The 15,534-nt window shown below is 40.3% G+C and overlaps 1 protein-coding gene across 1 annotated transcript in view; it reads right to left on the bottom strand.

Annotated features, from left to right (window-relative positions):
* Snx21 (Sorting nexin 21) overlaps window positions 1-14,502 on the bottom strand; it is a 69,075-nt gene extending 54,573 nt beyond the window's left edge. The window contains exons 1-2 of the mRNA XM_070099456.1: window positions 13,987-14,502; window positions 1,532-1,659 (exon numbers count right to left, since the gene is read on the bottom strand). Of these exons, the coding sequence (XP_069955557.1) occupies window positions 1,532-1,659; window positions 13,987-14,485 (627 nt within the window). The 5' untranslated portion in view covers window positions 14,486-14,502. The remainder of the gene's footprint in view (window positions 1-1,531; window positions 1,660-13,986) is intronic.
* Window positions 14,503-15,534: the final 1,032 nt, after the last annotated feature.

Genomic DNA, 15,534 nt, shown 5'->3' on the forward strand with positions numbered 1-15,534 from the left:
GCCCTTCTGGCAAGACAGTGATGGAGTGAATGATGGTGAAAGTTTTTCTTTTTCGGGCCACCCTGCCTTGGTGGGAATCGGCCAGTGTGATAATAAAAAAAAAAAAAAAATTCTACCACTGAACCTTTCATTGATTGTTAATTTTAAGTTAATTTTAAGCCTGCCCATAATGCTCTGCATACAAGGGACTTTTGGCATGTTCACCCAACTACTATAATTCCTTGTACAACTATGTACCATGTCCAAATAAAATATATAAATTTTTTACTATTTATTATTATCACACTGGCCGATTCCCACCAAGGCAGGGTGGCCCGAAAAAGAAAAACTTTCACCATCATTCACTCCATCACTGTCTTGCCAGAAGGGTGCTTTACACTACAGTTTTTAAACTACAACATTAACACCCCTCCTTCAGAGTGCAGGCACTGTACTTCCCATCTCCAGGACTCAAGTCCGGCCTGCCGGTTTCCCTGAGCCCCTTCATAAATGTTACTTTGCTCACACTCCAACAGCACGTCAAGTATTAAAAACCATTTGTCTCCATTCACTCCTATCAAACACACTCACGCATGCCTGCTGGAAGTCGAAGCCCCTCGCACACAAAACCTCCTTTACCCCCTCCCTCCAACCTTTCCTAGGCCGACCCCTACCCCGCCTTCCTTCCACTACAGACTGATACACTCTTGAAGTCATTCTGTTTCGCTCCATTCTCTCTACATGTCCAAACCACCTCAACAACCCTTCCTCAGCCCTGTGGACAACAGTTTTGGTAATCCCGCACCTCCTCCTAACTTCCAAACTACGAATTCTCTGCATTATATTCACACCACACATTGCCCTCAGACATGACATAAATATGAATATAAAATATAGACAACGAGAGTATATATCCAAAATATGGCTTATGTTGGTCTCACAGGCCATAAAAGTTACTTGAAAAAATAAAATGTTAAAAAAATAAAAGAAAAACGTTGGAAAAAAATAAATAAACTATTACCGCGTGACCGGCAGTTAGCGATTCTGCCATAAGCGGCTCACTTTCTGTCAATTTCACGCCTCCATATCTTGGTAAGTACTGATCACAAACTTTTTTTTGGGCCTATAATATTCACAAAAATATGCTCTATCATTTCATAAGAAAAAATAATTTCTTTTTTTGAAAAATTTTGACCCTGAGAACAAGTTTGGGAGAGGGCCTGTCGACCCTGAAAGGGTTCAAATGTAGACCTACACCATCAACACTGTCATCAATAATGTAGATCTACATCAACACTGTCATCAATAATGTAGATCAACATGGGAGGCGATGAACACGTCAAAGCACAATTTTTTGCCCCAAATTACAAACTACAAAAGAAAAAGGTGTCTTAAATGAACATATTATCCAGAAAATTTTGCTTTCAGTAAAGCTATGTGACATAATTTACTAAAAAACATTTTTCCCACAAAATTCTCAAAATTAGGCCGTTTCCGACCCAGGCAGGGATGGCCGATGTGTTAATTTTTTTTTTCAGGAATTTATACTTACAACAAATTTCTCATCTTTGGTGACGCGTGTACGAGCAGACTGGACAACGTATCTGACTACTGTCTTGCGCTCTCGACCGTTGACTGTGTAAGATGGTGTCGTTGATGCGACCGTTGATGCATCAGTGTCTGTAATATAATACATGAGTTTATACAGCTGTATTCTTTCATGTTGGCTCAAACTGTATAAGATGGCATTATTAATGCAACTGTAGACACATTCCCAACCAATACTAGCAGTCTAGCTTAATTAATAATAGCAGTCTAGTCCAATTAATAATAGCGGTCTAGTCTAACTAATAATAGCAGTCTAGCTTAATTAATACTGTAAAACCTCTGTATCCACTGATTCGGTATCCGTGATTTCAGTTATCCATGGTTTATCATGGCCCAAAAATACCTCTTAACTTTTCATAATAATGGCCCCAAAACACAAAAGTAGAGAGGCTGGCTGTTCTTCGAAGCCTAAGAGAAGCTGTGAAGTGCTTCCCATCAGTGAAAAAATTATAATTCTCCACTTATTGTGCATAATTTAACTTACGATATTAATCTGTTCCTGAGAGCTCATTGTAAGCCGAAATTATCGTAAGGCGAATTAATTTTCCCCATAAGAAATAATGGAAATCAAATTAATCCGTTCTTGACACCCCAAAGTATGAAAAAAAATTTTTTACCAGATGAAATATTAATTTTAATACACACAAACTGAAGAAGACATGCACAATTACTACTCTGCTAAGAATAGAATACATGACACTTACCTTTATTGAAGATCTGGTGATGATTGATGGGATGGGAGGAGGGGAGAGTGTGGAAGTTGTTATTGTTTAGAAGGGGAATCCCCTTCCATTAGGACTTGAGGTAGCAAGTCCTTTTCCGGGGTTACTTCCCTTCTTCTTTTAATGCCACTAGGACCAGCTTGAGAGTCACTGGACCTCTGTCGCACAACAAATCTGTCCATAGAGCTCTGTACCTCCCGTTCCTTTAAGACTTTCCTAAAATGGGCCATAACATTGTCATTGTACAGGTTGCCAACACGGCTTGCAGTAGCTGTGTCAGGGTGATTTTCATCCGCAAAGGTTTGCAGTTCAACCCACTTTGCACACATTTCCTTAATCTTTGAAGTAGGCAACTTCCTCAATTTCTCTCTCCCCTCCTCTGAAGCAGTTTCCTCAGGTCTGGCCTCTTGCTGTTGAAGATGATCTTGCAGCTCATCAGTGGTTAGTTCTTCATTGTCCTCCTCCACCAACTCTTCCACATCCTCCCCACTAACCTCCAACCCCAAGGACTTCCCCAATGCCACAATGGATTCCACAACTGGCATACGCTTCTCAGGGTTAGCCCCAAACCCTTCAAAATCCCTTTCTTCTACACATTGTGGCCACAGTTTCTTCCAAGCAGAGTTCAAGGTCCTCTTAGTCACTCCCTCCCAAGCCTTACCTATAAGGTTTACACAACTGAGGATACTAAAGTGATCTTTCCAAAACTCTCTTAGAGTCAATCGAGTGTCTGAGGTCACTTCAAAGCACTTTTGAAACATAGCTTTTGTGTAGAGTTTTTTGAAGTTTGAAATGACCTGCTGGTCCATGGGCTGCAGGAGAGGAGTGGTATTAGGAGGCAAAAACTTGACCTTAATGAAGCTCATGTCCCCAGAAAGTCGCTCTGCCAAGTCTGAAGGATGACCAGGAGCATTGTCTAATACCAGGAGGCACTTAAGGTCCAATTTCTTTTCCATTAGGTAATTTTTCACAGTGGGGGCAAATGCATGGTGTAACCAGTCATAGAAAAAGTCCCTAGTGACCCATGCCTTACTGTTTGCCCTCCACAGCACACACAAATTAGCCTTGAGGACATTGTTTTGCCTGAACGCTCTGGGAGTTTCAGAGTGATACACCAATAAAGGCTTCACTTTGCAATCACTACTAGCATTAGCACACATCAGAAGAGTAAGCCTGTCTTTCATAGGCTTATGTCCTGGGAGTGCCTTTTCCTCCTGAGTAATGTAGGTCCTGCTTGGCAATTTCTTCCAAAACAGGCCTGTTTCCTCGCAATTAAACACTTGTTCAGGTTTCAATTCTTCACTGTTTATGTACTCCTTGAATTCCTTCACATATTTTTCAGCCACTTTTTCATCCGAACTGGCAGCCTCACCATGCCTTATCACACTATGTATGCCACTACGATTCTTAAATCTCTCAAACCAACCTTTGCTGGCCTTAAATTCACTCACATCACCACTAGTTGCAGGCATTTTTCTAATTAAATCGTCATGCAACTTCCTAGCCTTTTCACATATGATCGCTTGAGAGATGCTATCTCCTGCTATCTGTTTTTCGTTTATCCACACCAATAACAGTCTCTCAACATCTATCATTTGCGATCTCTGTTTCGAAAACAAACTTGCACCTTTTGCAAGAACAGCTTCCTTGATTGCCGTTTTGTTGGCCAAGATAGTAGCGATGGTTGATTGGGGTTTGGTATACAACCTGGCCAGCTCCGAGACACGCACTCCACTTTCGTACTTAGCAATTATCTCTTTCTTCATTTCCATAGTAATTTTCACCCTTTTTACCACAGGGTTGGCACTAGAAGCTTTCTTGGGGCCCATGGTGACTTATTTTGCAGCTACAAGCACTAAAAACACTGTGATAATATGAAATGTACCGAATGTATGCTTAGATGCGACCGCACTGGCTGGCTTGTAAACACTGGCACCCACGGGGCAGCTGAGGCCATGCATGGGACGTGTCCCCGATAAATCACGTAAGGCAAGGTTTTTATCGTGAGGCGAGGCAAAATTTTTGCGTTCAAATGCTTATGTTAAGATTATTTTTCTGATTGTTTTAGTCCAAAAAAAAAACTTTTGCCATCAGTACTTACCAAGATATAGAGGCGTGAAGTTTGCAGAAAATGAGCCGCGTATGGCAACAGCGGCGACTGCCACTCACCCGGTAAACTTTGGTTTACTTTTATTCGAAGGTTTCTTGTTTTTTCACTATTTTATTTTTTCACATAACTTTTGTGGCCTGTGAGACCAAAGTAAGGTGCAATGTTCATATATACACTCATTGAATGTAACACAATTATAGCAAAAACACTAGTATCATCATAATGTTTATAAAACTTGTTTACACAAACATAACAATTACGATTGTTCTATAATATATATACATATGTACAATCACTGGACACTTTTCTAGAACTGCTGCAGCTTGTGGAATTCTTTGAAACATGGGTATAAGCACAATGGTGTTTTACACTCCTCACACATAAAACGAGTGTCTCTGCATTTTTGTGGGCGTTTTGTGGTATGTCCACAGACAAAACACCTCTTCTGAGCATTTTTCTTGAGAGCAGTAGCAGGCAGTGGTATGGGGTAGTGATTACCAGGCCTCAGACAAGAGGACGTGTGTTGATAATTTCGTGGGCACTGGTCTACTGCAAGTATTGTTCCTTGGTACTTGAATATTATTTGTCTGATGACTAACAAACAAAATTCACCATATTTGGGTTTGTTGTTGGTCTTCAACTTATACATATTATAAGCATTCAGCATGGAAATGTCAAGAAGATGGAAAAAGAGTTTTATGTACCACTTATAACTCTTGTGAACACAGTCAGCAAACCCAATCTGCATGTCACATTTGTCCACTAAGTGCATATTGAGGTTGTAATCCATCACAGCTGCAGGTTTTACAATGGGTTCATTGGTCTCTCTATTCTGCTTGCCACTGTCTACCATTTCGTGTCAGTTAACTGATGTCAACAGTGTGACATCACGTTTGTCATGCCACCGAAATGCCATGATGTCATTGGCAGCAAACACCTGCACCTCACCTCTACGACTGCCAGCGTCGAACCTAGGCATATGCTTACGATTTCCACGCACTGTGCCACACACATCTGTCATGTTCACTCGCAAGAAATCACTGAGTAAAGGGCTTGTGTACCAGTTGTCAGTATATAAAATATGCCCCTTACCAAGATATGGTTCTATCATTGTTCTAACCACATCACCAGAGATACCCAGTAACTTCCTGGTATCTTGCAATGTTTTACTGTCAGTGTACACAGTTATATCCAAAACCAGACCAGTTTTGCAATCACACAGAACAAATAACTTTATACCAAAGCGTTTCCTCTTGCTTGGTATATACTGCTTGAATGAGAGTTTTCCTTTGAACAAAATCAAAGACTCATCAATAACAAGCTTCCTGAAAGGATAAAAATACATACAGCACTTTTGTTTCAGGTACATAAACACATTTCTGATCTTATATAACCTGTCGCTTCTGTCAGGCCTTGTTTTTTCTGAAAAGTGTAGCATATGTAACAGTTACACAAATCTCTTCACTGGTATAATGTCACTGAAAGCTGGGGTTGAAATCAGGCGGTCTGTCGACCAGTATGTGTTGACACTGTGCTTATACACATGTGGCATAAGCATTATTGTGGCAAAGAACAGATACATCTCTGCCACAGTTGTGTCCTTCCACTGGTGTAGGCGTGATCTTGGTGAAAGAGTTGTGTTTGCCATGGCGTACTCAAAGTATGTATTGCTTTCCTGACAATAATGTCCATCAGGGGTTCATCAAAGAACAACTGAAAGCATTTCAGTTCAGTGGCATTGTTCCCAAGTGTACATGCTCGCCGTATTCCACTTTGTATTTCATCAAAGTCATGGGGACTAGGAACAAACTCGTCACCTTGCTGCCAATCCCAGATGCAGTCTGCTGGTGGGTTCTGGATATTGAAACGTGGTTGTGGTTGTGCAGGTTGTGGTTGTTGTGGGAGTGTGGGGTTGGGTGAGGCTGGTTGTAGTTGTGCAGAGTCAGCAGCGTCGGTAGTAGCGTGGCCCGCTGCTGGTGCCACATGACTCATGCCACCATCACTATCACCACCACCGCCTGCTGCCTCACTCACATCATTCATACCTGTCGTAACAATATCGTCATCTTCACTATCAGGTCGTGGTGTAGGGCCACGGGATGTGCTCCGAGATTTACTCCTTCCCCTTGGAACAGCATATGGCACACTACCAGACTGCAAGCGACATTGTGTATACTGCCGCTTCACTGGGGAATATTCACCCTCACTGTCGCAACTAGAACTGCTTTCAATAGCTTTGAAATCACTATCACTGTCACTTTCACTGCTCACATCTGAGTCTTGTACACGGGCAAATAGTTTCCTCTTTCGTCCTGGTACAGGTGAACATGAACGAGCCGGCCCAGCACCAGAGGTGGAAGGTTGTGGGTCATCTGGGTTTTCATCACTAATTACGTTATCCTGGGCACTGTTTTCGGTCACACCCGCTTGAAAACCAGGGAATTCACTTTCACTGACACTTTCATCGCTGTTAGAGCTATCACTTGGGAACAAAAGACCTCCAATCCGCCGAGGAGTGAGGAGCTTCTTACTGCGAGGCATGGTGAAAATGGTCTACCAAGATGGTATTCCCACAATGCACCACTGAGTCCCAGATTTTTTTACAGGGTGAACACCCACCACTCAGACCCATTCTTTCTCATGTAGGCCTACCAGCCCTCTCTCACTTGATTTGAAGCTGCTAGAATTTATGCGTATAGATACGTCAAACACAGCAACAGCAGCAGCAGCAGTTACAGTAGCAGTAGTTACAGCAGCAGCAGCAGCAGTTGCAGCAGCAGCAGCTGCAGCAGCAGTGGGAGTAGTAGTGGCAGCAGCTGCATCAACAACAGCAGCAGAAGCAATAGCTGCAGCAGCAACAATAGAAGCAGCAACAGCAGCAGAAGCAACAGCTGCAGCAGAACAACAATAGCAGCAGCAACAGCAGCAGCAATTGCAGCAGCAAAAATAACAGCAGCAGCAGCAACAATAACAGCAGCAGCAGCAGCAACAACAGCAGCAGCTGCAGTAACAGCAACTGCTGCACAGTGGTAACTGTGGCCACACCCTCTGCCAGACAACTACCCTCACTCACTACCTTCATTTATGAACACTGGAGAACAATATAACAAGAGTGGAACACTGCAGTAGGCCTACTGGCCCATGCTAGACAAGCCTACCTCACACTTCCAAAATACATTTAATGGAGTTGCATAAAATGCTATCACTCTCCTGTCAACATGAAAGCATATAGGAAAATAGGCTCCCAGTTCTGAAGAACCAACAGTCAACTGAGAAAGAAGGCAACAGCATTGTCAGTGGAGGGACACACTGCATCTGCTGAGCATGAACAGTACAGAGTAAACCGTACACAGAGAAAATGAATAATGTGAACTAGTAACCTACATTCACTGGTCAAGAGCAAATCTGATAATTTTCAGTCTACTTGAGACCCAGGGTCTGAGATGGGTCTTGAGCAGAGTGAAAATATTGACTTTTAATTTCTGCACTGTTGAATGTGTATTATTTGTATATATAAAATCAGTTCTTTTAAGAAGCTTCACTATATACAGTCAGTTCTCTAAACAAGCTCTCTATATAGTCAGTTCTCTTATAAAGCTCATTTATATAGTCAGCCAGTTCTCTTATAAAGCTCCTCTACATACAGTCAGTTCTCTTTAACCCCTTTTCTTATGAAATGATAGAGAATCTTTTCCCAATTGTAATGGCACCAAAAGAATGAAATTTGATGGAAAACTGATGGAATTACGCTCTCGCAAAGTTAGCAACCTCGGTGATATTTACGAATCGGTGATTTCGCCCACTTTGAGCCCTATTTTCGGCTAATTCCATTGTTCCAGTCAAGCCAACTCATAGCTTTTTCTTTAGAACTCCATTTTTCTATCGATTGAGTGCAAGAAACTACCCAATAACATGGGCAGAAATTTGCAATTTGGCCAATTTCATGAAAATTAAAAAATATGACAATTTCAAAATAGGGTCCAGAATGAACAATGCAGACATTCCTGGCTCTAAAATAACATTTTCTTTGTTCATCAGTCATGTCTCCAGGCCCCTCTGATATTACTCTTGCTTTCTATTTTGAATTTTTATTCAAACAAAAAATAGAAGATTTACTGTTATGCAGACTACTGCAATATTGTAATAATTGTATAAATAATGTCAACCCATTCATGACTGTATATTAGAATGGCTACTTGGACATTTATTGGAAAATGACATCATTTGTTTACTTTCGAACCTTGGGCAAAAATCAAACATTTCCCCTACTTTGAGCTCCATTTCAAGGTTCTTTTCATAGTAAAACCAATCCAAATCACCTGTATTTCTATAATATGTTTTCAATTCTATCAAATGAGACCAAGAAAACGAGAATACGACCATAAATACTATATGAAAATAGACCACAAATCGGCATTTTAATAAAAAAAAAAAAAAAAAAAATTTTCTCATTATGCACTGCGTACTGCAGGATTTTTTTTATATGGTGCACACTGACCACACAGACCCATTCTCTCACATGTGGGACTACCAGCTTTCTCCTGCTTGATTTGAAGCCGCTAGAATTTATGAGTATATATACATCAAAAACGGTGGCTCGTAAGATGTATATATACGACCAAAACAGTCAAAGTGTTAATTAGGCTCTCTAGGATTTTCCAAGTGTATAATATCATGTATCTTTCTCATCTGCATTCCAGCAAATACATATCATGGTACTTTAACTGTTCTCAGTAATTTAGGTGCTTTATCATACTTATACGTGCCATGAAAGTTCTCTGTATATTCTCCAGGCCTGCAATTTCACCTGCCTCGAAAAGCAGCATTCCAGCCTAAAGAGAACAATTAACTTGAAGAGAATCATCATGGGCTTGGCATCCCTAGTTTTGAAGATTCCTATTATCCATCCTATCATTTTCCTAGCAGATGTGGTAGATACAGTGTTGTGATTTTTGAAAATGAGATCCTCTAACATTATTACTCCCAGGTCTTTCACATTAGTTTTTCACTCTACTGTGTAGTTGGTATTTGTTTTGTGCTCCGATGCAGTTTTAATTTCCTCGAATTTTCCATAGTGGAGTAATTAAAATTTGTCTTCATTGAACTTCATATTGTTTTCTGTGACCCACGTAAAGATTTAGTTGATGCCTGCCTGGAGTCTTGCAGTGTCTTCAATAGATGGCACTGTCATGCAAATTTGGGTGTCATCCGCAAGGAAGACATGGTGCTTACATCTCTGTCTATGTCAAATATGAGGATGAGGAAAAGGATGGGAGCGAGTACTGTGCCTTGTGGAACAGAGCTTTTCAATGTAGCTGTCTCAAACTTTACTCTGTTTACTATTACTCTTTGTGTTCTATTTGTTATATTTGTTAGGAAGTTATAGATCCATCTACCAACATTTCCTGTTATTCCTTTATCATGCATTTTGTGTGCTATTACACCATGGTCGCACTTGTCGAAGGCTTTTGCAAAGTCTGTGTATACTACATCTGCATTTTGTTTGTCCTCCAGAGCATCCAGGACCTTGTCATAGTGGTCCAGTAGTTGTGACAGGCAGGAGCGACCTGCCCTAAACCCATGTTGCCCTGGGTTGTGTAACTGATGGGAATCTAAGTGGTTGGTGATCTTGCTTCTTAGAACCCTTTCGAAGACTTTTATGATTAAACTCCTATATAAACAGTCAGCTCTTTTATAAAGCTCCTCTATATACAGTCAGTTCTCTTATTAAGCAATGCTTTATATAAATAAAAATAAATAAATAAAGTTTATTTCTTTGTAAAGGTTACAATGTGTAATTACAATTTTGATTTGCTAAGTACAAAGATAGCCAATATCATGCTGAGGCATTTTGGGCAAACTAATCCTAATACATAGTAACTAATTAAAACTAGTTAAGATAATAGTACATAGTAACTTTATTTAAAACTAAATAAGGTTAGCTGTTTTACAATCTTATTTCAACTTAATAAATCTTATTTAAACTTAGTACAAAATCTAACTTACAAGTAATGGTGCAGGTGGTAATATTTTATGGAATGGCAGAATTAAAAGCCAGGAGGTCACATAATAAGACTAATTAGCAGATGTTTTGGCAAATTTGGTTAATAATGAGAAACAAAACAATTTTATGGATTGGAAGAATTAAGAGCCTAGAGGTCACATGATAAAACTAGTTAGCAGATGTTTGGTTGATTTGGTTAATATTGTGAGATAAGATGATTTTTTAGCAAAGTCCTAAATTTATAAGCTGTCAGGGGATCCTTGACCTGTTCCGGTAGCAAGTTCCAGATCTTCAGGCCTTTTATGTGCATAGTGTTCTTGCATAGTGAAAGTCTGACTCGAGGGATGTTGAAAAGTGCCTCATGCCTTGTGTTGTGACTGTGCACTCTGTTGTAACTGTCAAGGAGTAGTTTTAGGGGAGGGTTTACAGTGGAGTTTAAAGTTCTGTATATGTAGTAGGCACAATAATAAGAGTGTATGTCTTGTATATTTAGCAAGCTGAGTCTTTTGAAAAGTGGTGGGGTGTGCTGTCTAGGACAGGAGCTGGTTATCTCCTACACAGCAGCTTTTTGTTGGATTATTAAGGGTCTAAGGTGGTTGGCAGTGGTTGAGCCCTAGGCACAAATACCACAGGTGAGGTAAGGATATACAGTGGACCCCCGAGTTTCGTGATTAATTCGTTCCAGAGAGCCTGCCGAAAGTCGAAATTCACGAAACTCGAAACCATTTTTCCCATAAGAAATAATGGAAATAAAATTAATCCGTTCCAGAGACCCAAAAATATTAAAATGAAATATTTTTTTTCAAATTAAATAAAGATTTACATAATGAAAACAATCAGAAAACAAGTACATGCATTTAAAAAATAATACAGTGGTCCCTCAATTATCGTCCTTAATCCATTCCTGGAAGTGGGAATATTATCGAAATAGACGATTTTCGAATCAATTTTCCCCATAAGAAATAATGTAAATCCAATCAATTCGTTCCAGACACCCAGAAGTATCAACAACAATTTTTTTTTACCTAAAAGATAGATTTACATGCACAAAAGAATGAACATTCAACATGACAGTTACCTTTATTGAAGGCTGTTGTTGATGAATGGAAGACAGGGAGGAGGAGAGAGGGAAGAGAGGTTATTGTTTGGAAGGGGAATCCCCCTCCATAAGGACTCTAGGTTACTTCAGGGGTCACTTCCCTAGCATAAATATATATTTACATGCAGAAAAGAATGCCAAATAAATGTAAAGCACTAATAAAATGTATAAATGAACATTGGTAATAGGGGTAGTTGATGAGTGGAACGGTCTGCCTAGTAGGGTGATTGAAGCTAAAACATTGGGTAGTTTCAAATTTAGGTTGGATAAATACATGAGTGAGAGGGGTTGGATTTGAGTCGGACTTGCACCTGAGCTTATTGCTTGGGTAGCATTTGTTCTGTTAGTGGGTTGGATTTGTGAAGGATCGGCCTAATATGGGCCAACAGGCTTATTGCAGTGTTCCTCCTTTCTTATGTTCTAAAAGCTATGGCTTGGGTAGTTTCAAATTTAGGTTGGATAAATACACGAGTGAGAGGGGTTGGATTTGAGTCAGACTTGCACCTGAGCATATTGCTTGGGTAGCATTTGTTCTGGTACAGTGGACCCCCGGTATTCGATGGCATCGGTATTCGATAAATCCGGTTTTCGATGCATTTTAACGCAAAAAATTTTCCTCGGTATTCGATTGAAAACCCGGTATTCGATACGATTCGTACGAGACCTGTCCACGTGTGGCCTGAACTGCTCCGTGTGTGCTAGTGTTTACAAGCCAGCCAGTGTGCGCGCATCTAAGGATACATTCGGTACATTCCATATTATCCATATTATCACTGTGTTTGGTGCTTGTTTCTGCAAAATAAGTCACCATGGGCCCCAAGAAAGCTTCTAGTGCCAACCCTTCGAGAAAAAAGTCGCTAATGACTTATGAAATGAAGAAAGAGATAATTGCAAAGTACGAAAGTGGAGTGCGTGTGTCGGAGCTGGTCAGGTTGTATAATAAACCCCAATCAACCATCTCTACTATAGTGACCAGGAAAACGGCAATCAAGGAAGCTGTTCTTGCAAAAGGTGCAACTGTGATTACGAAACAGCGACCGCAAGTGTTAGAAAATGTTGAGAGATTGTTACTGGTGTGGATAAATGAAAAACAGATAGCAGGAGATAGCATCTCTCAAGCGATCATTTGTGAAAAGGCTAGGCAGTTGCATGACGATTTGGTAAAGAAATTGCCTGCAACTAGTGGTGATGTGAGTGAATTTAAGGCCAGCAAAGGTTGGTTTGAAAGATTTAAGAATCGTAGTGGCATACATAGTGTGATTAGGCATGGTGAGGCTGCCAGTTATGTTGTGCGACAGAAGTCCAGTGACTCTCAAGCTGGTCCTAGTGGCATTAAAAGAAGAAGGGAAGTAACCCCGGAAAAGGACTTGCTACCTCAAGTCCTAATGGAAGGGGATTCCCCTTCTAAACACTAACACCTCTCCCCTCCTCCCATCCCATCAATCATCACCAGATCTTCATTAAAGGTAAGTGTCAATTATTTTATTGTTATTGTAATTATTCTATTGCATTAAACTTAATATTTCATGTAGTAAAAATTTTTTTTTTTCATACTTTTGGGTGTCTTGCACGGATTAATTTGATTTCCATTATTTCTTATGAGGAAAATTTATTCGGTTTTCGATATTATCGGTATTCGATGAGCTCTCAGGAATGGATTAATATCGAATACCGGGGGTGGGAACACCTAAAGTCTTAAATATGTACTCACAGGAGTGGAGGAGAGAGATACATGATAATATATACCTGGAAGGCACTTGACAGCCTGGTCCCAAATCTGCACACTGCCATAACAATATACTGGAGCGAGAGATATTGAAGGAAGTGCAAAATAAACCCAGTGAGGAGCTGGGGTACAGTGGGTACAATAAGGGAACACTGTATCAACATCCAAGGTCCCAGATTATTCAACATCTTACCAGAAGATATCAGAAACACGGCTGGAACAAGTGTAGAAGATTTCAAGAGGAAACTGGGCAAGTATCTTCACTAGGTGCCAGATCAACCAGGCTGTGGTGGATATGTGGGGCAGCAGGCCTCCAGCAGCAACAGCCTGGCTGACCAGGCCTAGCACCAGAGGAGTGTGGCCCATGGCTGGGCTCTGAGAGTAAAAAAACTCTCAGAAGTCATCACAGGTACAAAGATACATTAAAGGTACATAGAAGAGCTTTATAAGAGAAATGACTGTATACAGAGGGGCTTTATATTATAAGAGAAGTGAGTGTATACAAAGAGCTTTTTAAGAGAAGTGAGTGTATACAAAGAGCTTTTTAAGAGAAGTGAGTGTATACAAAGAGCTTTATAAGAGAAGTGAGTGTATACAAAGTGCTTTATATGAGAAGTGACTGTATACAGAAAGCTTTATAAGAGAAGTGACTGTATATAGAGAGCTTTATACGAGAAGTGAGTGTATACGACAGAGACATATAGAAGGCTGAAGATGGGAAAAGCAGTGATGCAATACCTTCATTGTCAGAGGAGAGAAGATCATCAAGAGAGGAAGTTGATGAGTGAGCAGGAAGGTGTGATGATTGCTGAGAGTTGCAACAGCAGGGAGAGGGACACGACGGTGCCGGAGAGTGGCACCGACGAGAGAGTGCCGGATCACAGTTAGGCTTGGAATGACACACCAGGGATACCTCTTGCTGGTCGTCCTCGCGGTGCAGAAGGGATATATTCCCCTTTCTCTCTCGATGCAGCAGGGATACCTCTTCTTCCTTCTCCCGATATGGAAGGGATACCTTCTCCTCATCTTTTCGACACAAAAGGGATACCTCATCTTCCTTCTCTAGACTCAAAAGGGATACCTTCTTTTTCACCTCCTTGTCTCGGCACAGCAAGGATACCTCTTCTTCCTTCTCTCGACTCAAAAGGGATAGCTTCTTTGCCTCCTCATCCTGGCACAGCAGGGATACCTCTTCCTCCTCCTCCTCTAGGGTACTAACATCATCGTCAGTGTCCATCTTCTTAATATACACTGCAAAATATGACAATATGCATTCAATGTAAATATTAAACTTAATATATCTGACACAATACATGGCACTAAATATGCATTTGTTAAATAAAAATTATAAATAATTGAGGAGTTCTTTAATTAATGAAATTTATAAAAAAAACAATCTTGAGACGCTTAAAAATGAAAAAAGTTATACACACAGATTGGAAACTCGAGAAAAAATAAATTTTTTAGGACCAGTACTTACCGAGATATAAGACCGTGAAGTTGGCTCTGGATGCTCACCTGACGGCAACATCCAGTCCTGCCCCTTGCAGAAGTGTTGCCAATTTACCTTTTTTTCTCGTTTTTATTTTAATTTATATAATTTTTATGTTCTGATAATTACAATTTATAATAGTTCTTGTGATTTCATAGCCAATCTTTGTTCTGATACTAATATTATGTACTGAAATAGTACTCAAATTGTAACAATCGCACTGAGAGGTGAACATTTTCACCTGCGCTGGTCATTTACTATTGTCTAGAAATATATACAAAATATTTATAGGTTCCAGCAATGTTTTAGACACGCTGGAGTATGAAACTCCTTGAAGAATGGTGTTATACAGGGGTCATATAACTGACATTTGATGAATGTGCCTTGCTGGAGGGAACCTTGCTTATATATGTTTTTACTCTTGCACACAAACATGTATGTCTGTTGTGTCAGTCTATCTGTCTGTCTGTGTCTATCTGTCTGTCAGTCTGTCTGTCTGCCTGTCTATCTGTACATCTATCTGTCTGTCTGCCTAGCTCTGCTTATCTGTCTGTTCAGTTCAGCTTATCTGTGTTTCTGTCTTCTGTGTATGCCTGGAGTATAATATGAGCTCCTTGAATAATGGTGTTATGACAGCATCAGATAACAGTGACATTTGATGAATGTGCGCTGCTGGAGGGGGGAACCTTGCCTTTTTATGTTTTTACTCTTGCACACAAACATGTCTCTGTATGTCTCTCAGTCTGTCTATCTGTACATCTATCTGTTTGTCTATCTCTACATCTATCTGTACA

This window comes from Cherax quadricarinatus, chromosome 67 (assembly GCF_038502225.1).
Source record: "Cherax quadricarinatus isolate ZL_2023a chromosome 67, ASM3850222v1, whole genome shotgun sequence".
Taxonomy (NCBI): domain Eukaryota; kingdom Metazoa; phylum Arthropoda; class Malacostraca; order Decapoda; family Parastacidae; genus Cherax; species Cherax quadricarinatus.